This window comes from Plectropomus leopardus, chromosome 10, assembly GCF_026936395.1.
Source record: "Plectropomus leopardus strain MGB_pleo_1.0 chromosome 10, ASM2693639v1, whole genome shotgun sequence".
NCBI classification, from domain to species: Eukaryota; Metazoa; Chordata; class Actinopteri; order Perciformes; family Serranidae; genus Plectropomus; species Plectropomus leopardus.
In genome coordinates this window covers 15,111,039-15,136,087 of record NC_142185.1, presented here as the reverse complement: position 1 = coordinate 15,136,087, position 25,049 = coordinate 15,111,039, and the positions used below count along the sequence as shown (strand labels likewise).

The following is a 25,049-nucleotide window of genomic DNA, read 5'->3' as shown; positions in this document are numbered from 1 at the left end:
ATCTTAATTAAATTACCCCTTGTAGAAAACAAGCACATTTTTTTGTTATATTTGAAATTAATTGCTTCAAACTTTGAAAAACAATAACAGCAGCCTGTCTCTTCAGGACTTCACGTTGATTCTGCCACCACTTTTCAGTGGAGCTACTTTTTTTTTTTTTTTAGAAAGAAAGAAATAGTCCCTAAAATGTGGACTTTCCAGTTTGATCAAAAATTGCAGTGATTTCATGGTTCAAATGTAAAGGTGCATGGTCTGATAGGGAAGCATACAACTGCATTTAAAAATCATAGTATCCCAGTATGAAAGCAGTTATATTGCAGTATTGTTATGTTACAGCAATATTGATGCATTACATTATACTATATGCAAAGCTGGGCTGTTCTAGATGTGTCTAAGAAGAGCACCCTCTGGAGTGTAACTGCTGTACCTACAACCATGTAAAAATGCAACATAAAGTAAAGTGCTGCTCTTCATAGATGTGTACATGATTTAGATTGGGTTAATTTAAAGGGATACAAAAATTGCCAACATTTAAAAGCAGTTTACCTTGTTAATTCTCCTGCTTGAGGGATTCTGTTTTAACATGTACTGAAGCTGGCTTCTAAGGAGCAATATGGCCCCCATGTGGCCACCAGAGGCCAATTTTGTCTGCCAGCCATGGGGATCTGACAGATGTGGCTGGGCAGAGGCTGTTGGCTCCTTTTTCACTTCTCATGGAGCGAGGCCTCTCGGTCAAGCACCTCAGCCAGGGAAGGTTCACAGCTTTTTGTACTAGACTCATAGAAAAACGCGGTGGGGAGAATTCATCTGTTCATATGTCAGCAGTTTTGCTATACTGCACATTTTACATGTCTGTTTTCCAGTAAATATGCTGCTTTCCAAAGACCCAGGAAATACAAGAATCGAAAAAACATTTGCATTAGCAGACATCTGAAGCAACAGAAATGGAAAACTCAATTCTCAATCAAATTCTATTCACCTCTACCAACCTGGAATAAGATAATTACAATCTGCTAATTCATTTCATGTGATTGAGTTTCTAATTCTGGGCACCCTGTCTCTCATCCCTGGTTTAAAGCAACTGACACACATACATGAAGATGAGACAGATGACCTTGACCACCATCTGCCCATTAGGCCTCCTGGTAGCTGTGAGGGATATTATAAGAGGAGGTTATGCATGTGGGATCAAAGTACTAGCTGTTTCACTGGGACTATGGCCCTAAAAAGCGGTGACCTCCATAAATGTTAATCATCCAAATCACTGAGGTGACCTCACATTAGTTTGTCCTTTCAGTACTAGCGTGTGTCAATGACATCTTAGTTAAGTACACTTGGCTGAAGTTGCAGACACATTGCACGTGACTGAAATAAAAATCGCAGAGCTTCTGACTGATCAGAAGCTTCACCTAATGTGTCCATTTTTAAAATTGCTGTATGTCTAAAAGCACATAAAAAAGTACGAACTGTTATGGTTTTAGATTTTTTTATGTCTTGGCCTCTGCATATCTGTGCTGTATCCAATTTAAAACGAACAAACTCCATGTTCTGTGATCTTATGAGAGGAGTGCAGAGGGCCAATGCTGAACCACAAAGGTTGGTGCTATTCAATTATCCCATTCCATTAACCCCTTGAAACCTGGATCGATATCAGTTTTCTTGTGCTGCATTTAGACACCATAAGACAAGCTATTTGACCGTTTGAAACTTGAGCAAATTGGTCTGATTTCTTTTGAAAACATGGGGGAAAAAAATGCAATGACCAACTGGGCAATAAATGTCTCACAAATTGCAAGAAAAAAAAATAAATCTAAAAGCTATTTTTAAAATAGAGGGTGATTATATGATTATTAGAAAATTACCAAAAATAGGGGTAAATGTCCCAAAAACGGTATTTGTAATTATAATGATTTTATCAAAAATAATATTATAATTATTATATTGTTACCATTTAAATCAGTCATCAGAAAACTCTAGAAAATGTACTGGCTGGCATAGTATGACATCCACCACTTTTTTTTCCTAATGTTAATGTTTACTAATAATTTTCATAAAAAAACATACCAAATGATAGCATCAACAGACAAAATCAATAATAATAAAAAATTCAAAAGCACATGTAAATCAAGTAAATGTTGCATAAATATATATGTATGAAATACTTCCTATGGACTTTTTTAAGACACCTGTGAATATAAATAGTAAGTGACAACTACAAATAGTACACAAACCTGAGACTACAGTGGGACTGTGCTGGTACTTTTTTTTTTTACATACAGTACCTCTTGTACATTAAAACCTGAATGTGTAGCAGAAGCTACAGTAGTCATTTCAAACTATGGTGACACATGCTACAATATTCACAAAACACACATACAAATAACTTTTGCTTCAAAGTATAAAGAAAATAACACAAATATCACTGTTGACAATGTATTACTTTTTCAAATTAATATTCCCACAGCATATTTTCTCCTCATGGTCCCAGCCAAGATCTGGAAAAGAAATAAAACCATTATTAATTTATTTAACCAACAATTCAGTTGAGCAACCATCAAAGCACTCCTATATGTTGACTTTCAATGTCTGAGAGATCTGATGATTGACTGTCTCAGCCTCCCAATCTTCCTAAATTTCCTAAATTATTCTGAATTAGCATAAGAATAGATTGTGCCTTTGTTAATGACTACTGCATCAATCAATCATCAGATGTAAGTTGTGAAAAATGAAACCAGAAATCCATTAAGAAACAAATAAATCATTTGTCTAATGAATTGCTTATTTGACAGAAAAATAAGTGCACAGAAAAATTACATGCTTGACTAATTAAATTATTGAATGAATGAATGACAGACAGAATGATTTACTCAACTGACTTATGAACTGAAGGAACACGTTACTGTTAAACTTGTTAACTGTCTTATGAACAAATGCCTCATATCCAATTTATTTAATTACTTACAAAAGAAAAATTAACATTTTAGTAAGACTTGCCAAATTAATAAACAATTCAAGAATTAAAAAAAAAAAAACTTCAGTAAAAAATCAGCAAAAAGCTCTGGCATGCACCGACAATCTTTACTAAGCACTATACAACAACATACACTGCATTCACTGTATTTTCCAACTTACATGCAAAAGAAAGGCACTGCTCTCTCAGCTGCCGTTGTGTGTTGTGCTCTGGCTTTGTCCACCAGATGTCACAGTAGCACCAGAGGACTGAGCTGGGGACCGATGGGAGTTGGAGTTCTTTGATGTAGAGGAGGCTGAGCTACACCCTGTCCAGCCTAATGGAACTTTTTCCACGTTATCAGAGAGCAGGGCGTATTCCTCGTCCTCGCCCAAAGGAAACACTCTTGGCTCCCAGGGTGTCTGAGGCTGCAGGAGGACAGAGGGCATACATGTATAATTCTGGACATCTTATACACACCTGTAGAGAAAATAAATATGAGACACGGTAGAATGTATTGGAGTTTGGTGTGTGGTATATGTGCAGAGACAAGGATGACAAAACACACACACACACACACACACACACACACACACACACACACACACACATATATATATATGTATATACACATACATATGTGTATATATATATATATATGTATATATATATGTATATGTATGTATGTATATATATATATATATAAATTATTTGCTTTTAAATATGTGTGAGTACATATTATTATGTGCGTATGTTTCAAATGGCTTATTATGTATGTATGCATGTTTACATGTCTATATGCGGTATATTTTTGTACTGGGTAATCTATTAAGTGGTTCAAATTGTGATAACAATCCAATGCCCCTTTTGTTTTAACATCATTTATTTTATTTCTTTTTTTTATTTGTGGGTTTTTTTTCTCACTGTTATCACTATTTGTAGTATTATGATATTTTGCATTGAAAATTTTTTAGTCATTTATTTTTTCTCTCATTTGTGTAAGAATGAAAAGAAAACATTATGTACTGTCTGTGCTGTATCAGTCCCTTTGTTGAATTTAGACTCTGAAGGCTGTATCATAAGGGTACATTGTTCTAATGCCTGTTATAAGACATCAAAGGTTGTGCTTTCATCAGGGTTTGTGTGGGTGCTGGAGTGCATAAGAAGTGCGAAGCAGTGAAGTAGGGGATATTTGTGGTGTGGGGACGGTTGATTTGGACAGTCTGGTTTAGTAGCAACTCATCCATTCTTCAATCAAAGCAAAGTGGCACAGAGCACAGCAATCACAGCATCATCAACTGCAGAAGAGTGGAGACAAGTATCTGTGTAGGCTCTCAAGGATGCATCTCGGCTTTATAACTCACACACTATGACTAGGAATGAGTGTTGATTAGTCTGTAACCCATTTTACCAATCCGTACTCTTTTGAAATGTTGCAAAAAAATATCTGTCAGCACATTTAGACATTGACGTGAAAAAAATTACAATCTATCCCCTTTTTGTAGTGACCACTATGCTGGAGAAAAGGTATCATAATATAACAGCTAAAATAAAATAGCTGTGTATGACTCAGCATGAGCTCCCTCCTGTGGCACCTGAATCATCATACTTTAATATTCGACGTTTGTTTGGGGGATTTGGGGTTTCAGCTGCTGTGCTTTTGATCTTACCAGCCACTCCTCTGAGCTTTGCTGCTCATCAGTATCCAGCTGAGCACAGCTCAACTCCACAGAGCTCTCCTCTCCTGATGTGCACATCCCGCCCCCACTGCCTGACAGCCTGCTGCCAGATCTGAAATGAAAAAACAAGCATACCCCATGAAACTTCGATAGGAAAATTGCTCAACATTCCCCTCTCACACAGGCCGTATTTACAGGCACGGAGAAATGTTGCAACTCCACACTCAGCACAGACAGTGGGTTCAGGATTTTATCTTGTTGTCAAATACATCTCTTTATTATTATCTGTTGAGAAAAGTGTGAAAAAGGGCAAACACTGCCTGACATTATGATGTTTGAGAATTAATGTATGCAGGCATGTAGTTTACCATGAATTTCAATATCACTTGATGTAACAGTATTTAATTGTGTTTTTTGTGTGTGTGTGTGTGTGTTTCCACCTTTTAGGATGCCTGCAGCATTTTCTTTTCCCCCATGATGGCCAGCGCAACTTCTCTCTCTGTTCAAAGGCCAAGTGTCTCTGGGCAAAGACTTTGTCAGTGAGATCCTCCTCCTGAAACACACACACAGAGAATAAAGATGACATTTTCTTCAAGAATAAAAGTAAACAGCTCATGTCCAAAGGGACGAGATACTACCTGCCCCTTCTCATTGTCCTCCTCCTTCTCTGCCTCACTGTACATCAGAGAAGAGGTGTCAACCACCCGCCAACTGCAAAGAAGAAAACATTTTTGAGGTGACAAACACTGACGGTGGCCTGCCTGCACAGTATCATTCTATTTCAAGGTAAAAGGAGAGTTTTTAATTACAGCCATATTATAATGTATAAGATGTGCATTAAACCCTTGAGAAATTGTGAAATGACTTGTAAGACAAAATATATAAAGCTTTGATTTTTAATAAAATATTAATAATTAAAAATAACTACATTCGTATGGATAAGGAGGGGCATAATCAAGACGTTATGATTCCTTTTTTTGTGGTAAATGAAAATCCACAGCAAATCATTGTTCCCCCATTTTTTTCATAGACAAAATTTTAAAAAAAATTTCCATGACTTTTCAAGGACCCACAAGATTTTTTTTCTTTTTTGGGAAATTTTAAAAATATTGAATTAAAATTTTATTCAAACATATTTTCAGCAAGCGTGCATTTGTGTAGGGGATGCGGAGAGAAAATGAAGAAACATACATGATGGTTGAGAAAACGTCGCAAATCTACACATATGAGAGCTTCGTCACATCGACGCACTGCAGAAAATGAATATGCTGTTGTGTTACAATACATGGAACACACAACAAAATTCCATGACTTTTTTCAAAACTTTCTGATGATTTTTACAAATTTCTTGATTTTTCCACGCCTGGAAAATGTGATCGTGAAATTTCTTCATTTTTCCAGGTTTTCCATGACTGTAGCAACCCTGGCAAATGTCATGTGTTGTTAGCCCTGGGCCAAAAGACAAACCGAGGACCTTAAAAATTCTCTGCAGCTCCTCCTTAGGGGCCATTCAATACCTTCAATACCAATAGTTCAATACCTGGGTGTGAGGATGTCTTTGTACTGCAGCTTTTCCACTTTAGCCAGAGACATGGGGATGACAATGTTGTTGATGTTGTACACACTTTCTCCTCTGCGTTTGCGAACAAAGCCCTGACAGGAAACATGGTGACAGTTCACAGCTATGACTCAGGAGAGTTCACACATTTGCACGTCAGATGATGCTTTTGAATAATGTTACATAAAAAATATAAAAAATAACGACATTTTGGGAAGAAGTCCAAAATATGCTGTCTTCGGTGCTATATGTAGCTATACCACTATGCCCAGAGGTATGTTTGTTGGGAGCTGAAATGGATGGTGTAAAATCTGGAGTAATACAGCATTTGGTAACACTGGAAATGAAACCGTTTTTGTTTAAATAACTGGCTCAAGGACTTTCTAGACTTACAATGATGGAACATGCAGCCTAACCCCTACAGGGGCTTCATAGAGATGAGTTAGATGAACTATGGACATATAATGGGCATAAAATTTAAGTTGAAGATTCGTTGTTTTATTTGTATTTTTTGAGACAAGCCAGTAACATTCATTTGAATATAAACCTTTAATATAGAAGACAGAAAGCCCTTTAAAACCCTCACAAGTGTATCATAATTTAGTTTTTCCTCTGTAGTTTATATTGTGTACCTGTGAGGCCTGCTTGCTTGAAACCTGTGTGTAGCTCTCCTCCAGCACTTCATCTGAAGTGTCTGGGTCAAAGAGCTCGTCCATAACATCTTCTTCATCTGGGTAAAACATATACACACACAAACACACACACCAAACTAGTGTTAAGCTGAAACAGACATAACATCATAAACAGTACCTTCAATATGCAAAAAAGGGGGTTATTTAAGTATAATTACAAAATGACTGTTTATACCAATCATGCTCTTTTGACTGAGGAGCCTTCTCTGTAGCCATTTAAACTGATTCACCATAAATCTGGAATACAGGATGGACACACACTTGCATGCACACACCTTGTATCAGCCTGTGGATGTGTCTTCTCTTCCTTTTCCTCTGATTGGCTCTCCTGTGTTGACTCTGAGTAGAACCTGCCATCCTGATAGGTGACAGACCCATAACTCTGCTCTTTTGACGCCTTGCATGCTGCTTGAGTTTGTGACCTACATTTACACACACAAAGACACATACAAACACACACACAAACTGAGTTAATGCACCACAGGAATTTCCTTTCACCAATCTGCCCTTCAGTTCCTCAGGGCTTTTACGCTTTGATTGAAGTGTACAAAAGCTAATCCTTAACCAGTACTCCCATTATTTTAGCAGCTGACTGCCTCTCCATTTTATGGTCCTTGATCAAATCGCCCCAACAGCTTTATCTAAAGTAATCATGGGCACATTTTTAATCTGTTCCTTTTTGCTGACCTGGGTGAAAAAATGCCGATATCAGCTGCTGAAAAGACACTTTGATGCTTTTTAGGGTCTTAAATTTTAAATGTTATAGATGCACACACACACACACACACACACACACACTTATCTAAGTTCCAGTGTTTTCATGGACAATGATGACTGGAAGCTGTTGCCAGTTTTAAACAGAACAACAGATTTTATCAGGATAAAAGAGGGAGAGAGGCAGAGGCAATGAAGTAACAAAAGACAGGAATCAATGGACTGATGCACGTGTTCCACCTTTCATTTCAATAACAAATTATATCATTTGTGTTGTAGTGCCTAAGATCACTATTCTTACACAGTACAAACAACTACCATAGTTAATTATTAATCCCTTTATTTCATTAGTCATTATTCCTTGTACCATCTGCCCATATTTCCATCTCCTGCTTGCTTTGACTGTTTATTTAATCTCATTCTTTTTCAGTTATGATATGCTACGATGAGAGGTTTGTTGCCATGTGCCAGACTAATATTTTAGGTGATGTCTACTTGACAAACTGTCTTCTTTTCCTTGTATTGACAAAGGAGAAGAAGATCATTCAAGCTGACAGGAAATCGGCAGTGCTGGTTGAGAGACATCTTTGTCAATCAGCCTCCCTCTGCGTCTCCTCCTTTTCTCTCTTTCTGCTCCTACTCCATTACTTTCTGTCGCTTTTTTCATCTTGCCTTTTTTTATCATTTAAAAAATAGAAAAAATATCCGTTTAAAACAGTATTTGATCAACCTTCCATGGATGAACAGGCAAAATTCTAAAGTCAATCAATCACTGATTGTTTGGGATCATTTCTCTACACTGTGGACAAACAAGGGTGACTTAAAGCAAATCAAGAAATCAAAACTGTCACAGGCATGTAAGAGCAGAGGTAAAGATCATTTATTAGCTTCAGACTAATAAACAAAGACATATATTGACACCGGCAGGATTTCATTTCCACCTACTGCTCAGCTGGAAGCCTCATACAGACACAGCAGGATAGCTGACATGCCAGGAGCTACTTATGACGCCACAGAGAGAGAACAAGCAGACACAACAGCCATTTTATTGTAGTGATATTGTTTCCTTTCACTGCAACCAAATATGAGAACTGTCTAAACAAGATGAATTATTATTTCTGAAAAGTTTTGACTGTGAAGCTGCAGTGTTGACTCTGTATTAACATTCAATCATTAACTGACTTCAAAAATAAACTTCACTGCAGCTCCACCACAGCAAAGAGAGGTGGATCAAAAGCCAGCGTCGGCTCCTATCTGTTAGATGAATAACAACAACGCAGGTAAGTCTTTTACGTAGCACCTCTGTCTTCCTGTCATCTTCTTTATCAGCTGACTTAACGTCATCACAGTGGGTGCAGTCTTGCTTTGGCCCTAAACATAGGTACAGGCTTTGTAAGGTGCTACATGACAAAGCAAATGTGTTACACTGCTGCAACTGAAAAACAGAAAGTACCAGAGCTTTAAAACTCAGTTTCAAAGAGCTGTCATTTTAGGTGATTCTTATCATGCTAAAGTATGTTCAAGTGTTCATTTTTAATGCTTTTAAGTTTGGTTTCAAGTTTGGTTAGTCGACACTAAAATTAGGAGGTTTGACATCATGATTGACAGCTGTGTGTGCCAGTCGATGTGCCAATCGATGTATCAATCGGACACTGATCTGCAGAGATCACTACTTTGCAGACTTCTGCTCAGAATGAAGCCACCAGCATACGATGGCAACAGACATGTGCAAGATATTTTGCTTTGATTTCTGTACAGTAGGAGGTATTGGAGTCATACATACAGTTATTGGAGTCGACTAAGCAGAAGGAAAAGAAGGAGAGCACTATCGAACAGAACAGTGTAATAGAATCAATACTGGTAAAGGGCAGGGTCTTACTGTTGTGTAATGGTGTGGAGCTGCGTCTGTTGTGGTGGGCTGGGCTGGATGGTTGGACATTGATAACCAAAGGCCTTTGGGACCATTCTTCTCTGGCCTGGACCCTCTGTAAGTGGTGGGACACAGGAGTGTCTGGAAGAAAAGGACGCATCTTTAAATATGTGGTCAAAAACAATTATAGCAATCTAACATTTTTAGGATCAATTACTCGGCAGATTTCTAAATGTGAGCACATGCACTGGCCGTGTATGTCACCTACATATATTGTTTTCTGTGCTAGCCCACACACTGGCAGAATTTTGATGCAAAAATTTCACAAAAGCAAGCCCATCCACATGACAAAAGGCTAGGTGCTGGTCAAAAGATAATACAAGACAAGACAAAAGTCCACACACTAAATTATGCTCCCAGTAATATAATTACCACCGAGGTGGTAATGTAAGCAAAGTAAGTAAATAAGTAAAACTTTTATATAAATGTTTTTCGTAAGAGAGATATATATATATATATATATATATATATATATATATATATACACAAACTCACACACACACACACACACACACACACACACACATATATATACACATTTTTTTGCAGTTTGCAGGACATTATGTTTTTTCAAAATTTTTTGAAAAAAATCAAACCAATTTTCTCAGATTTCAGAGGTTTAAATGCTAGTGAAAGGCGTCTATATGCTGTGCAAGAAAATCTATGTCGATCCAGGTGTTAAAGGGTTAAGACTGTGAAGCCTAATAAGCCTAATCACACAGGCAAATATTATGTGGCTATTTTAATGTGTCACTTACCAAATGAAAGAGACAACATAGGGTGAGGTATCGAGCTGGTGGACAGGACCCTACTGGAGCTGCAATCTGGATCCGAGCACAAGACTACGGGATCACAAGATGAACAACACGAACAGGTAGATGATGCGAGAGAAGAGGAGAGGGTAGACATTGACTTCCCGGAATCCTGAAGCACGAGAAAGAGAAAACAAGAGAGGGGAAATTATTTTTCATTTGATACTGAACTAGAGCATAGCAAGTGTATAGCTCAGGTCAGGAGGACACTGTGTTTCTCTAACTGCAGTGTTTACTTGGCACTCTCCTTGTGTTTTGTTGGAGTATGACTCATAAGGATTTAAGGAAGCCGCTCTGTGAGCACACTGATTAAAGTAATTAAGTCGTTAAAAGGCTTTCTTTGTCATCTCACAATGCTGGTGGCTTTGTGCTACTTCTTATTATAACAGCTACAACTGCTCTGGGCTCTGTGGTAGAACAGTAGTGTTATGAAAGATGTTAAAACTCCACAGCTCCAACTCCAACTCCACTCCCTTGGTATGTGAACATTTCAAAATGTTGGATTTGTACACAAGAAGTGAAACTTTTATCTGGTTAAATTATTTTCATGAGCTAAAGAAGAGTTAGTCATAATTTATGAAGTTATTATAGACACCATTAATTCAAAGTACTCGATAATGCCACAGGGCCTTAAATAATTCAGTGAGCATTGAATATGACAGGATCTCCTAACAACAACCATTTGTGCAGTATACATCACCATCAACAGGTCATGACAGTCACAATAATGCAGCAACAGGCAGCATGAAGGCCGATGCTGCAACATAGCACACGAGTACAATATGTGCTGTTACTGTCACTCTATAATCAACATCATCATCATCAGTGCTACAAGAATAATATGTGCTGTTACTGTCAACAACATGAAGATCAGACTGAAAAGTGCATCAAGAAACTATGTTGACTTCCCCCTTGAGGGATGAATAAAGTGTTAATCTGGATTATAATATACCATTTTAAAGATCTTATAATTATTTTGTTTTTTCCCTTGGGGGCACCAAAACAAGCACCCAGCATGCAAGAGCAAGATGAACATTCATCTGAACTTGTTTTTTCTGGCCAGCCGACAAATATCCCACTCCACTGATAGCTCCGTTTTAGTCCCCATCAACAGCTGAGAAAAATATCTAACTGTTAAAGATACCGTGCTTCACTACGTTCACCAGCTGCCTGCCTTTTAGTACTGGCCGTGTCACTGAGAGCAACCCCCTTAACATTACACCAAATCATTTAATCCACTGTTAACACAAAATATTAAGGCAGCTGTAAAGTCAAGATTAAGTGAAAAATGCCTTCTTTTTCCACTTTTAGATCACATCCCTGAACATTTTTGGCACCCATTTAAAAATATATACCAAAATAAGATAAAAATCTATTTCTTCATATCCTTATATAAAAACCCAATCATGTTTTCTTCCTGTATAACAAAATATTACATGTGCTTACGTAAACTAGCTTGTTAGCTGGCTGGCAACACATGGTACATAAGTGTGTCTTTGCTTACTGAAAAATACCATGTTTACGGGCTGTGGGCTAATTTTTTCACTCTAGGGAAGTGCTCCAGGTTATGCACAGAGCATTTTACAGTGGACTGCTTCAGCAACAAACATTACACAGAATATACAATGAGCTTTGTCTGTCTCTCCCTAACAGACACTACTATCCTGTCAGCGTTACATGAACAGGGACTCACTGTAAGACACACCCAGTTTACAATTATAAAACTTTTATTTTCATTTCCCAAAACAATGGGGCTGATGAGGTCTAATTTGTTCATTTCTTCATTCATTCATCTCTCCTTCTTTCCCCTCCTGATCGCTGTGGGCGGTGAGTGGGGAGCCAGCCATCCGCTGTAGCTCTGTATTGTACTAAACTCTAAACATGCCCACTTTTTGGCTGTCAAGTCAAATGGGGAGGATTTGATTTAAAATCCTTGTGTAACGGTACACCGATCAAATATTTCATCTCACTTGGAAATACGTCACAGTACAGAAGCTAAAGATGCTCTAACTTTCATTGCACTGAATCTTTCAATAAAAATATCACAAAAATTACTATTAGTATTGTCTTTGTGATATTGTAAATAACTGTAATAGGATAGTGTATAATTTCCTATTACTCAAACTGTGTGAAGCAAAGCAGGGCATTGCCAGCCACTTAACTTGGCAAGAACACAGCACTTTGCAGGGTTCACTAGCTAAATAAAGGCAAGAGCTTTAAAATAATCTCATGCACTTATTCATTTAAAGCAAATCCAAGAGATATTACTGCTTAATTAAAAGCAGGTGTGTGGCTTAAAACACTAATTCCTGTTTAATTTGAGAAACTATTTTAGTAATATGGCATTCTAACACTGAAGCCTGACTGAAAGCAACTGCTTAAAAGTTACATTTGACTTGAATGGGTAGATGATTTTGATGCACTAATTCATGAATATTTTCTACAATTTCTACACGTTGACACACTTTTATCTTCCTTTTAACATTTTAAATTTAAAGTGGTTCTACAATTGGGGTTTATAAGTAGTGCATTGTAATGAAGTTCATTTGAGCAGCAATATAGTAATTAAGCAGAGTGCTGCTGGTGTCATCTTCATTACTTTTTTTACTGTCACGTCCTCAGAGTAGAGAGGGGAAATATGCAAATGCATCCATCCATTATCTCCACCTGCTTACACTGTGCAGGGACATGGGCAGCACTAATGAATAGATACTAATGTATCCCTGCAGGGAAATTGATTCGTTTCAGGAGAACAGAGCAGTTAAACGATAAGAATATCGAGAGAACTGAGAAGTAAATAAGTAATACTGCTCACCTGACACATTGTAAATTAACCAGCAAATATTCAGAGAAGCTTCAGAAACAGACTTCCATTGTTGATGGGGATATGTACGAGTTTTGAGAAATGTGTCCAGGTCTGTGCCATGTCACAGAGAATGTGCATGTGTGCTTTGACAGTTTTGTATGTAAATGGTTCAGACTCACAAACAGTGGGAACTGCATGTGTTCCTACCTGTGGACTGCTGGGGCTGCAGGCATTGAAAGCAAACAGTTTAGGCTTGTGGTAGGTGACCAGGGGTCTAGTCCGGGCACACACGCATGACACATCAGCTTTGAGGAGCTTCCTGGTCCCCAGTCTGCTTCTCTTAGAGCTCCCAGGCACAAAAACATTGTCTCCTTTCTGACCACTGTGGGGATGAGATCAGGTGAGGTCATGGGAATGTCAAGAACATGAGTCGTACTACGAATTAAAATCAAAGAGCAAGTTTTCAATGTGTTGCTGGTCTCATGGATGCATAAAGAGAACTGGATACACCGTTTAGTGTTTCCCATTTGGTTTTTATATTTGGACATTTTTTCAGAGTTCATCAGATCAGATTAATGGATGAGAGGAGCAGCTGCTAAGGTGGTAAATACAAACTTTTTGGCCCAGCACAATTAATAACTAAGGTTCATTTTTAATGCGCCTTGTGTTCTACTGCGCCTTGTGTTTTGCTGCTATGTCTGTGTACTGCACTCCAACAGTTTGGTGCAACGCATTGCCAAAACGTACAGAAATCAATTTATGGCAGCAAATGTTTTGATCGTGGTGGGCCACCACAAACAAATGAATGTGCGGGGAACTCTGGCAGTGGTTGGTGCTCTGCTCATTCCTTTGAAAATTGCTCAGTGGAGCATGAAGCCAAAAAAAAATTTACCTCCTCGGTGTAACATTAAACAGATCTTCTGGATTGTAGAGCCCATAGAGCATGCACACAATGAAGACCTCGCCAACTGAGCAACTTAGCTCTCTGCTAACTTAAATGGGGATAAAATGCTTTAATCATGTGGTTATTCTAAACTTTAAAAATGTTATCAGACCAAATTCCAATAGTTAAGGAGTTCTGATGCTCAAAAAAATGTATTCACTGATTTATAGATGTCACAATTTTAGTCCATGAGAAAAAGTCTTGTGGGCCCTTCAGACTCAGAGGTTGTAATTCCATGGTTAGGCCACTATGTAAGAATGGCTTTAAAGTCTGACGCTGGTTCTGGGGACTTTGGTTTTAGATCATCTTTTAGAATAACAACCAGAAACAAACAATACCTATTTATAACCATTTGATACATGCAATAACAAGCAGAATGCCTTTTTTTTATCACATGGCTTTTATCTTCACAGCCAGACAGGGAGAGTTAAAAAGGCAGCAGGAAGGAAAGACATGAAGGGATGATTCAAGTCAGGCCAGATGGTGGGGACCGACCAGGCTGTTTTACTGGGTTACATTACAAACAGGGAGCATGCTTTCAACCTCAGCCTAAAGGGACAATGGAGAAACTTCTATCAATACAGATTTCTCTGTTTTGTATTTTGTATTACATGTATTTTTTATGTTAAAAACAGCTGAAGTGAGTGTCTTATTGCAAATGTTGTGTTGCATACCCTTGCTGCGCCATGCACAGATAGAAACAGTATTACATTTGTGTGTGTGTGTGTGTGTGTGTGTGTGTGTGTGTGTGTGCGAGTGTGTGCGCATGTGCATGTGCATGTGCATGTGTGTGAGTGTGAGTGCATGTTCTCTACCTTGTGAAGGCTCTCTTGCCTTCCCAGCTGTGAGGTTGTTTAGATAGCGGTGAAAGACTGAGAGGTGGCATCAGACTGTTGACAATCTCGCTGAGCTGAGCACTCTGCAATGAAGACATCATTGATATAATACACAAGTGGTAAATTAAACTTTAGTGTGAAATACATTTAATCTATCTGGTAGCAGTGAGTGTATAAACACTCAATCCAAGGGAAGATGAACTAATCATAATATGTTGTCTAGACTAGTTTGCTACAATTGAAACATGCGTGTAATGTTGAAGGACCACAATATACAGAATTTCCTATCATAATACTAACTTTATTTAGGTAACTCTGTACTATTTATGTAGCCATGGTGCAAATTTGCATTTTGCAGTGTCAGTAGGCTACTTGAGAGAGTAAAATGGGAAACGCCAATCCCCTTGATAGCAAAAATGACCAAAATGCATCCCCTTTGTAACCTGCCATTCCTCTCCATTTCCCAGACCTATCTAATCAAATAAGTTCATTATGACTTGAGTTATGGTCAAAAACATGTTTTGTGAGGTCAAAGTGACCTTGACCTTTGACCACCAGTGAGTAAGATACGCATAAATAAGAGAGACTAGAAGAGAGACAACAATCAGAGAAATAAGAGTCAAAGAAAAGGAATTTGTGATGTTCAAAAGAAAGAAAAGTAGACAGCGAGAACACAGCTCTCATTACATGTTCTGAAACTGTGGCTATCAAAAGCAACAATGTCAAGGGCTGCTACCAAACAAAGCACACAGCATCTCTTGAGCAAACATACCCTCTCAAATCTGAACTAAGGGCCCAGAAAATAAAATGTTTTATATGGTACTGAATCACTGAAGGTTGGTCTGCCCCCCTTTTAAACATTAACAAATCATTATGTTGGATTAACAAATGATTCTCAGCATCACCTCACCCTTTACAGCAGAAAGGATTAATAAGGTCTTTCGCTTTGAGTTGATGTAATACCTATAGGCATTATAAAGCAGCAAGAATCCATGCATTCCATATGCAGTCTCTAATTATTCATATTAACACAGTAAAAAGCAGCATGCATACTTTAATTAATTAGCTTATCTTCTTAACCTGGCACTGGGTTATACAGTGTGTATATAAGATACACAGCCTCCAGTTCTTTTCTACAAAACAGGCTGATAAGCTAAGAGGTTTAAAGGGATATTCTCCTGATTTAGTGTTTTGAGTTGTAGATTGCTAATCCCCTTGATACCAGACTCTTCACACATGGAGTATTACGAGTGAATGTGCAGGTTCCTGCCTCATACCTGTCTCTCTATGTTGTGCAGAAGGCGTGTGGGGCTGCAGGGCTCAGTGTCAGCATCAGAGGCTGTGCAGGATAACCCTGCCATTTCTCTCAGCAGGGTCTGCTGAATCTGTCTGTCTGTCAGTGGCTGGGACTCAGCAAGCACCACACCGCCCTTCGACACACACATGAACACATATACACACCCACACAAATAACATGAGTGAACCTTGTAACTCATTCATGTTCATGTAACTCAACCCCACTTTGGAAGGGTTGACTGTTGGAATTCAAGTAAATACTAATTTTGATTTTTGGATTCTTGACTTTGGACATTTCCATGACTTCTTATTCACAAAGATTTTAATTGAAGACATCGTATGTATAACTCTTTAATTGTATGTACTGCCATGTACTGTACCGTAATTCAATTAATAAAGTTACAACAGCTTGGCAATCTCTCTGAAAAATAATGAGAGTCTACTGATACATATTTAAAGGGATAGTACAGATTTTTTTTTTTTAAGTTGTGTAGTATGGGGTCCTTAACTATAGAGAGTATATTACAAAAAGCAGATGTCAGTCAGCACACCCCTGGTTTGGAGAAGAAGGCTGGGGTCCGACACAGCTGGGAGGGGGTCAGCAATTTGACATATTTTAGCTACCTAAAAAAAGTCATCATTTTTAGTGTATGCTATATTTTGAACATTTCCTCTGTTTTATCTTAATGTCACAATGGGAGTCTGATGGTGGTTTTGATGGGACATTTTTTAGGTGAATAAAATTTGTTTTGTTGCTGACCCCCATGCACAGCAGTACATTGCTTAACTTCCATGAGACTTCAGCCTGCTTCTTCAGACTGGGGGCTTTTTGTAATGATAGCAGTTTATGAAAGTTGGTCCCATTGCTTAATGCGCTTTAAAATTTAACTAGAGTAGTTCACCTTTCAATTAAATACTTTAGCTTAAGTCCTATTCATTTGTTACAGTAAGAGAGTAAAAGTTGACTGACCCTATACTATATTCTCCTCACAAAAAAAAACTTGCATCCCTGTCTGGCTAAAAGCCCTTTATAATTTATGGCTGCCATTGGTACACTGTCATACCTTGGTAGAGCGGATGTGCTTGTGGACCTCCACCAGTTGTTGTATCCTTCCCTCCAGCTCGGCCAGACGCAGCTGCAACCAACTCCATCTGCTGCCCAGCTCTGCTCTCTCTTCCAGCCACCGCCTCTCACAGCTGCTGCTACTGGCAGGAAGGGCAGGGTGATGGATGACAGAGGAAAGACACTTAGACCCGCGCAGTGGTATTCTATTCATTTTTTGTGAAATGCCTCAAACCCTAATACAACCTCACAAGAAGATCATTCTCAGTGCTTTGGAATCAAATGTGGCAACATTTCAAGATTTTGAATGGAGTCATAAAACCCAGTAAGGCCATTAACTCGAAGTGCATGAAGAGGTTAGCATATGAGAATCATTGGCAGGAAAATGTGTCACTGGAGGAAAAAAGTAACACAAAGAAGGTTGGAGGACAGAGATTGAGAGACACAAAGAAAGCACTGACAGATTAAACGGTTCACATTTGCACTGCAGCACTGTCATTTTCTGACTTATTTTACACCAACCATGTTGCCATGTAGCGTGTAAATTGTTTAGCATCCAAACAGCATGGGGGGGGTTTGCTGAAGCACAAAAGCTTATCTAGGCCACAGAATAAAACACAGTTGATTTGTGTGGTGTGTATCTATAGTATGTTTCCATGGCGCTAGCCTGTGCAGTTAGCATTTGTCTTCTGTGTGTGTGTGTGTGTGTGTGTGTGTGTGGTTGGCTGGCTTCAGTGGGGCAATAGTTGCCATGGCAGTGCTCTTGGACCTTGGCTAGGACAGGGAGGGACTCCCCCCCACTTCAAACACTGATGCAGGACAGAAAAAGGTTAGGCCAGCCAGCAAGCAGCTACACTGGATTTTACATTATCCTTTGGTATGATGAGGTAGTTAGTCTGTTGCATCAAATACCCAAAATGTTTGCTTGCCACCCAGTTTGTGGTAGATATGAAGATAAACTTTGCAAATGAAAACAAAGCCTATGATTGGTTAACTGAGTTACGTTTCACTCAGCCCTTAGCTAATATATGTTTGGTAGTAGGCTCCCTATTTCCTCCACAGACAATGACCAGACCTGGCTGCCCTGCAGCTCTTTCCAACTGTATAATGAGAACATTCCTGGAATATTTGCCAAGCAGTGGGAGAGAACAGGAGAGGAAAGGCTATAGCTCTATACCTGTAAGCGTGCAAGGACATTTTACATTTTACATTTTAAGGGATATTAACATTGCTGAATAAAATGTGGAGTCTAACAGCAAACTGGCTTCCCTCCACGATGTGAAAGTACGAGTTCTCCCTGCCAAGTCCTGGTTGAATGAAAGGCCAGTCCCGGCAAGTTGTTGAGGGTTTATGAATTCTCCTATTTGGATCTGGCTCCTCCAGAGGCATTGGGATTCTTGGGTGTGTCCTGCACTTTAACTCCCCAACACATAGCCTTCCATGGATACTCCCATACAGTACATCTAAAATTACAAACATACTGAAAATGAGCAACAGCTGGAGGAGTGACGGACTGCTGCCAGTGCAGGGAGCAATACGTGGACAAATTCAAGTCAAACCATGTCACTTATTTACAAGTTCACAGTGAGACTGTTAAAGGCCAACTATTTACACTTTTTCTAAAGGGGGGCAATGACTTGTCCCTTCTCCAGCAAGGACATATCCTCTTAAAGGAGGAACTTGGCATAAAAAACTCCCCAGGGGAGGTTTACTGACGAAGCAGACTATTGTTCAACGGACTCACACAAAAGGCAAGCTGACGCTCAGAAGGTGACGAACGCTGGCCAAATAAAAGACACACGCACGCACACACAAAAACATCCTTCATCATTTATGTTTTCAGTGCTAATAAACATGCTCCAATTTAGTAAGCAGCTCCTGTTTATCAGACTGATTCAGGAAACAAACACAGGAGTTAGAGAACTACATCTCACTGAAGATACAGTTTTAAATAAAGGGTACAGCACTTAAGCCTGACATAAAATGAGTCCAAAAAGAAAGGTTTAATTGGACTGGAAGCCAAGCCCAAGATGTTACCCCTCCTGTCCTAACACTGATGCCACATGACGTCCCCACAATACTGACTAGGAAGTAAATTAACCTGGTAACATGATGCTAAAAAGAATTCAACTGACAACCTCCACAGCTGAAAGAACAGCATACATTTCTCAAGAGAATCTCCTTTCCAAATGAAGATGTTTGAGTCTCGTTCGAGTTGTGTCTTTGAAAAGCTTATCACTTTAATTTGCATAATAAATGATAAGCATTACATGGGCAAAAGCAGGTATCATTTTTGAGGCGAACATGCATTACACCTGAGAGCTTTGTTTGCTGAACAACATTGTTGTCAAACTAAAGACTGTCCAAGCTTGACACATCACACAGTCCGTACATTCTCTGAAGTATTTCTGACACTGTGTAAGAGTCCACTGATATTCTCATCCCAGGAGAGTAAGTGCTCCAAGATGTCCTGGTGGGCAATTATCTTACGACACATTTTGAGGTCTGCAGTTTCTCTCTTTTTCTTGGTCTCACTCCCAAATGTTTTCTGTAACTCCTGGTAAGGGCATCACGATGACGTGAGCTCAACGTTCTGTTTCTCTCCCTCAAACCCAAATGATTTCAATCCACCACAGTCTAGTCGGGCCAATCAATCTACTCTGAAGATGAAAACATCGGCAACCAATCAGGGACTGGGTTATAGTGGATGACGTAGCATGAGTTTTTTTTTTTGTTTTTTTTTTTTATGTTTCTCTGACTGGATTTGGGAAAATACAAATACAATATTTATTGTTGTTTGGCCACTGATTGCCCTAATGGAGAAGCAGATATGAGAGGCTGCAAAGCTGGGGATCATGGCCATGCAGATCAGTATTGACAATGCTTCAGACATACAACAAGGACGCTGCCAGCTGATATTCTGCAGTCCAAAGGCAGCTAGGTGCTGAATGAGAAATGGTGAAATAACACAAAACAAATCTGAAAAAACTGAAAGGTTTGTGGTAGATAACTTTTTTTAGAAAAGGTGTGACAACTAAAGTAACTGTCCATTATAGACTTTCATTATGCTGTAGCTCTTTTTCTTCATTTAATTGAAGTCATAGTTGATGGAAGATGGTTTTCTTAATAGCTGCAATACATTAATAAGTTTGATAGCACAATAGTTTAAAGTGTTGAACATGACTGAATTTGAAATCTTTGCACTTGGTGTACTGGTCATTGCATTCTGCAGCAGTCATGGTGTATGCAACAAACAATACACCAGTTTGTTAGGTGCACAGAAATAATTTTTACGTTTTTTATGCCTAAATTTTACCCCAGTTGTTAAAATTTTGTAAATTAAGTCCTGCAGTGTTTCTCAACAAGTTATTTGCGGACATTTGCCAAAATTAACAGACCATTGCAAAGACTAAACAAAAAATATTTTGATTGTAATAATTTTATGTACAATGTGCACAATTTTTCAGAAAGTTGATACTGTCTTGTGGCATGTTAGTGCCACAAAAAACACCCCTGAAAGGGTGTTAGAACCTACATTCATAAAGGATTTCCATCATATTTTTCTTGCCTGGTGCAACATGACTCCCTCTGAGCAAGGACACCAGTACAGCAGCACCACCCATCCAAACCACATTCTCACAGATAAACCCTTCAAAATGAGTTTTTACTAGAACAAGGAGGAGCATGATGGCACAGCATTGCTGGCATGTTACAGGCTTGCTGGCAGGGTCGTGTTTATTTCCTAGCCTGTGGGCAAAGAGAGCTGGCTTGTCTGTTGAATGTGTTATGACTGCAGCATGGAAAAAGAATGTGTGTGTGTGTATGGCTAAAAAATGTCATCAGACTCTCCACAGCTGGGAGGACGAAACGTGTGCTTATGACAACCACACTGTAAACTCCGCCGAGGGCCAAGTAAAAAATGCGCCTAACACTGCAGAGGAACAGTGGACCTCATAAACTGAGACAGCTGACTTTCCAAAATGTATACTGTCATCCTGAAATGAGTCTCTTCAATTTACACAGTACTTGTACCGCTTTAAAATAGTTCTCCCTCGTTCTTCAATGTCCTGAACTGAAACGTTACCTACAGTGACTAAAACAAGGCCAACGGCTCTAGGCTGAACCACAGCTGGGTTCTGGCAACAAAATCCCAGAAAAGCATAACAAATCTTTTGGCAGTGAGAGTGCAGTAAAGTTTATGAAATGGTATCTTATTGTTTTCTTCAACACTACCTGGTAACTTAATATTTCACACGGTGTGAAATCATACGGTTCACCACCTCAACTTGATAAGCAAAATATTTGGTTGCAGTGAATTCTGAAGTCCCTCCTTTGCAGATTATTTATTTAGCTGGAATAACCAGCTGTGACATAGATGACAAACACTGTGGCTTTTTAAAGTACACAAATTACCAAATGAGAAACAGACCTCAAATTCCAGACAGCCAACAACTTACACACGGAACGGGGTCACGACTCAAATTGCTTGTAAAAAAAGAAACCATCCCTGTATGGAAAATGGGTTTTTGAGAAGGCAATACAGCCGACTAAACTGTTAACACTTTGTACAGTATTTTATAAAAGTAACTGTGGATTACAGCTTTCCATCATATTTGAACTATAAGAACACCCACAAAAAAAGAAAAAGCAAGTGACATAGGAGGCCACCTATGGCGCCACCCAGTGAGAACTGCCCCCCATTTTTCTGGATATCTAAAAAAAACTAGGTTAAATTATGGAGTGGAGTGTGTGTGGACAGCATTAAGGCCCTGACACACCAAGCCAACAGACAGCTATTGGTATGGAGAGCTACTTCCACTCATGCAGGCGCAGAATGTACGTGCTGGTTGGCCATCGATGTAGACTTTGCTGTGTGTTCATGTGTAACCTTTTGGCTGATGCACAGACAACACATCAGTCGCTGGTAGTTCTTTGATGTTTATTTGGTGTGTCTGGGCCTTAATAGTTCGAGAAAATGAAAAGGAAAAAGCCACCTGGGGCACATTAGAAAGAAAGAAACAAGAAAATTAAATTAGCGAATTTGAACATACTCTATTCTCATATTGTTTGTTACTTATTATTAGTGTCTGTTCGATGAGTTCTTTATTCATGGTAACTTCTTATTAGTTCTTGCTAGTAATAAATACAACAAATATTAGGTATGGCACTGTTTGCAAGTTATAGTTTTTTTCTAATAATTACAAGCTAATTTGCTTGATTTTTGTTATAAAGAGGTACCTTTGTATTTTGTATTAAACATTGCTTTCTCTAGAAGTCACCTTCAGGTCTTTAGAATTTTGTTGCATAGTTTCAACGGACACATGCAGCAACACAGAGACTAGATCCACCTGCTGGATACTCACACAGGTGAAGTCTTGGTTTTGCCATGAACCTCCTCTTGTTCCTCGTCTGAGCTGCTGCTGGCTGTGGCCTCAGAGTCCAAAGCCTCCTGCAGGCCTCTCAGCACCGCCTGGCTGGAGCGGCTGAACTCTGTGAGCTCCGAAAAGAAAGATGAGGCTGTGGACGACTCTGGCAAAGAACAATTAGGTTCACTTCCCACTTGTGGAGGTAGTATACCAGAATGTATGGAGTCCGAGTTGTCCAGAGAGACACCTCCATGTTGACAGCACCTTGTCAGCCCCTCTAGCTGCTGACTACAGTGTAGCAAAGCGTGATCTCCTAGCAGAGCTTGTAGTCTCCTCTGCAGACTCTTAGCTCGGCTCTGCAGACCTGCCTGCCTGGAGAGCTGCTCCTTCACAGCCCCCTCCAGCACAGCTCTGCATGTAAGCTGGTCAGAGTTTACCATGCTACTGCAAGGTTTCACCGAAGACAGAGGAGGACAGCCCATTCCAGCCACCTTCCCCTGTGTCAGTGTCGATGGGTGTGCAATGAAGGAAGTGTCCTGGGAGTTAATCTCCCCTTGGGAATACAAAAGAGGAACACTGGTAACGATAAGAGGGGGGTGATGCACATCACCACCATCTGGCCCACATTCAGGAGCAGCACTGCGTCCATGAAGAAGACAAGCCTCTTGGCTATTGTACTCAGGCGCAGAGACTAAAAACATGTCTGGTACACCTGGGAACACGCAGGCCACCTGATGAGAATCTCTGAGGCCTTTATTGAAGGAGACGAGGCTGAGGAGCGAAGCAGGGCTGGGGACCAGCACTGTCTCACACTGGCTGGCAGACGCCTGCAGACATGGGTAAAGCACAGGGTTGTCAGGGACATCCAGGGGGCCCAGAGGGAGAGAGGAGTCCAGAGAGGGAAATGGGGAAAGGTTCAGCCACATTTTCTGGAGGTCATCGTCATCTGTTGATCTCATCTGAGACTCCAACTCAGTGCTGCACATGGCTCTTCCTTCTGAGTCCATTCTGACAGGAGGTGAGGACAGGTGGATCCCATGGCCATCTTTCAGGATTCTGGTCAGGGCTGGGGCCATAACACTGATGGTCTGGGAACCAAAGACAGCAGACTTCACAGACTGCACCTTAAATCACCTGGCAATGAAAAAAAAAATCACATTAAATTTGCCATTCTGATGCAAAATGAGTAGCCAAATACGTGAACGTCAACTTGCTCATTTTGACACTCTTGTATGGTTAATGGGGTATCTGGAAACCTCATTATGAGAACTAGAGAATTTAATTTTTTAATCATTTTATTTTTTTCTTATTTTTTTGAGTTCTGAGGGTGTTTTTAATATTAATATATATTAATTTTAATATTTTGAGGTTTGGGGTGTATTTTGTGGGTGTTTTGTCTGTCTTTAAAAAAACATTTTTAAGGCTTTTTGTTTTGCTTTGGGTCTTTCTTTTTCTGCATTCGTTACTTTTACTTTTCATACCTTTAGGTACATTTTCCTGGCTATACTTAAGTACTTTTACTTGGTACCATTTTCAGTGCAGAATTTTTACTTGTAATAGAGTATTTTCACCGGGTGGTATTGGGACTTTTACTTATATTTTGATATTTGATATTTACTATCTAAATACTTCTTCCACCACAGTCCTCCCTGCGCCTTTTTCGCCCTTCATCAGGCACATATTTACATGATGACACGCACATATGGAAACAGAAATCCCAAAATGTGTTCCTGCTGCACAGTTTATTTTGGTTAACCCTGGTGCCCCCTGTTTTATAACGCTTACCTAACTAACGGATTACCTAGTTAACTCTCTGAAGACGTTATTATTCCTAAACACATTCCCATCTTGATAACAATAAAGTTAAACAGCCCTGAAAAAAACCGATGGAGGCAGACTGAAACGACACTGTACCAAAAACAATAACTTTTAAATAGCTAGCCAAGTAGCGGCCAGGTAAAAGGGGGTTTCATCCACTGCGGGATACTCGTTTACTGGTTGAACGTATAGGTTTGTTCAAAATTAACAACAAATGACATTCGCAGTCACTTAAAGTTGGTTAAAATTAAAAGCTAAGCTAACTAAACCGAGTCCAATACCTTTGGTTAACGGTAACACTCAATAAAGTGTTTCTAACGTTACTCACCTGAACGGAAGGTAAACCGTTGACCCAACATCGTTTACTCCAGTAAGATTTACGGCTGAATATGACGTTAAATCTTTCTCTATCCTCTTCGCCGATCCTTCCAGTAAATTAAAGCAATCTGGATTATCGGGTAATCCAACTGGCTGTCCAAAAGTGACATTTATTTGTTGCAGAATATCGATAAATCTCTCCTCCTCGTATCTCACACCGAGTCTCCTTCTCCTTCGCTCATCAACTGCCGAGAGCACAAACACAACT

At 39.4% G+C, this 25,049-nt stretch overlaps 1 protein-coding gene across 4 annotated transcripts; it reads right to left on the bottom strand.

Annotated features, from left to right (window-relative positions):
* Positions 1-166: 166 nt before the first annotated feature.
* kansl1l (KAT8 regulatory NSL complex subunit 1-like) lies at positions 167-25,049 on the bottom strand. 4 transcript variants are annotated; one of them, XM_042494839.2, is made up of 16 exons: positions 24,792-25,049; positions 22,643-23,779; positions 17,281-17,422; positions 16,198-16,350; positions 14,900-15,003; positions 13,349-13,523; positions 10,282-10,447; positions 9,473-9,604; positions 7,155-7,301; positions 6,820-6,917; positions 6,170-6,282; positions 5,268-5,340; positions 5,070-5,182; positions 4,621-4,741; positions 3,133-3,378; positions 167-2,495 (listed from the first exon to the last, which is right to left on the bottom strand). In XM_042494839.2, the coding sequence occupies exons 2-15, from the start codon at positions 23,719-23,721 to the stop codon at positions 3,157-3,159; spliced, it is 2,838 nt and encodes a 945-aa protein (XP_042350773.2). In that variant the 5' UTR covers positions 23,722-23,779; positions 24,792-25,049; the 3' UTR covers positions 167-2,495; positions 3,133-3,156. The 4 variants fall into 4 exon arrangements, with proteins under 4 accessions (XP_042350773.2, XP_042350774.2, XP_087939251.1 ...); XM_042494840.2 differs by having other exon boundaries at positions 17,281-17,419; XM_088083125.1 differs by having other exon boundaries at positions 22,643-23,733.

Bases quoted from the DNA above. Each gene is read 5' to 3' on its own strand.
- kansl1l (XM_042494839.2), bottom strand. From the start codon at position 23,721: ATGGCCCCAGCCCTGACCAGAATCCTGAAAGATGGCCATGGGATCCAC. The intron at 6,918-7,154 runs GTGTGTGCATGC...TGTTTTACCCAG, and splicing joins CATCCACAGGCTGATACAAG to ATGAAGAAGATGTTATGGAC. The intron at 5,341-6,169 runs GTATTGAACTAT...TCTTCTTTGCAG, and splicing joins AAAGACATCCTCACACCCAG to TTGGCGGGTGGTTGACACCT.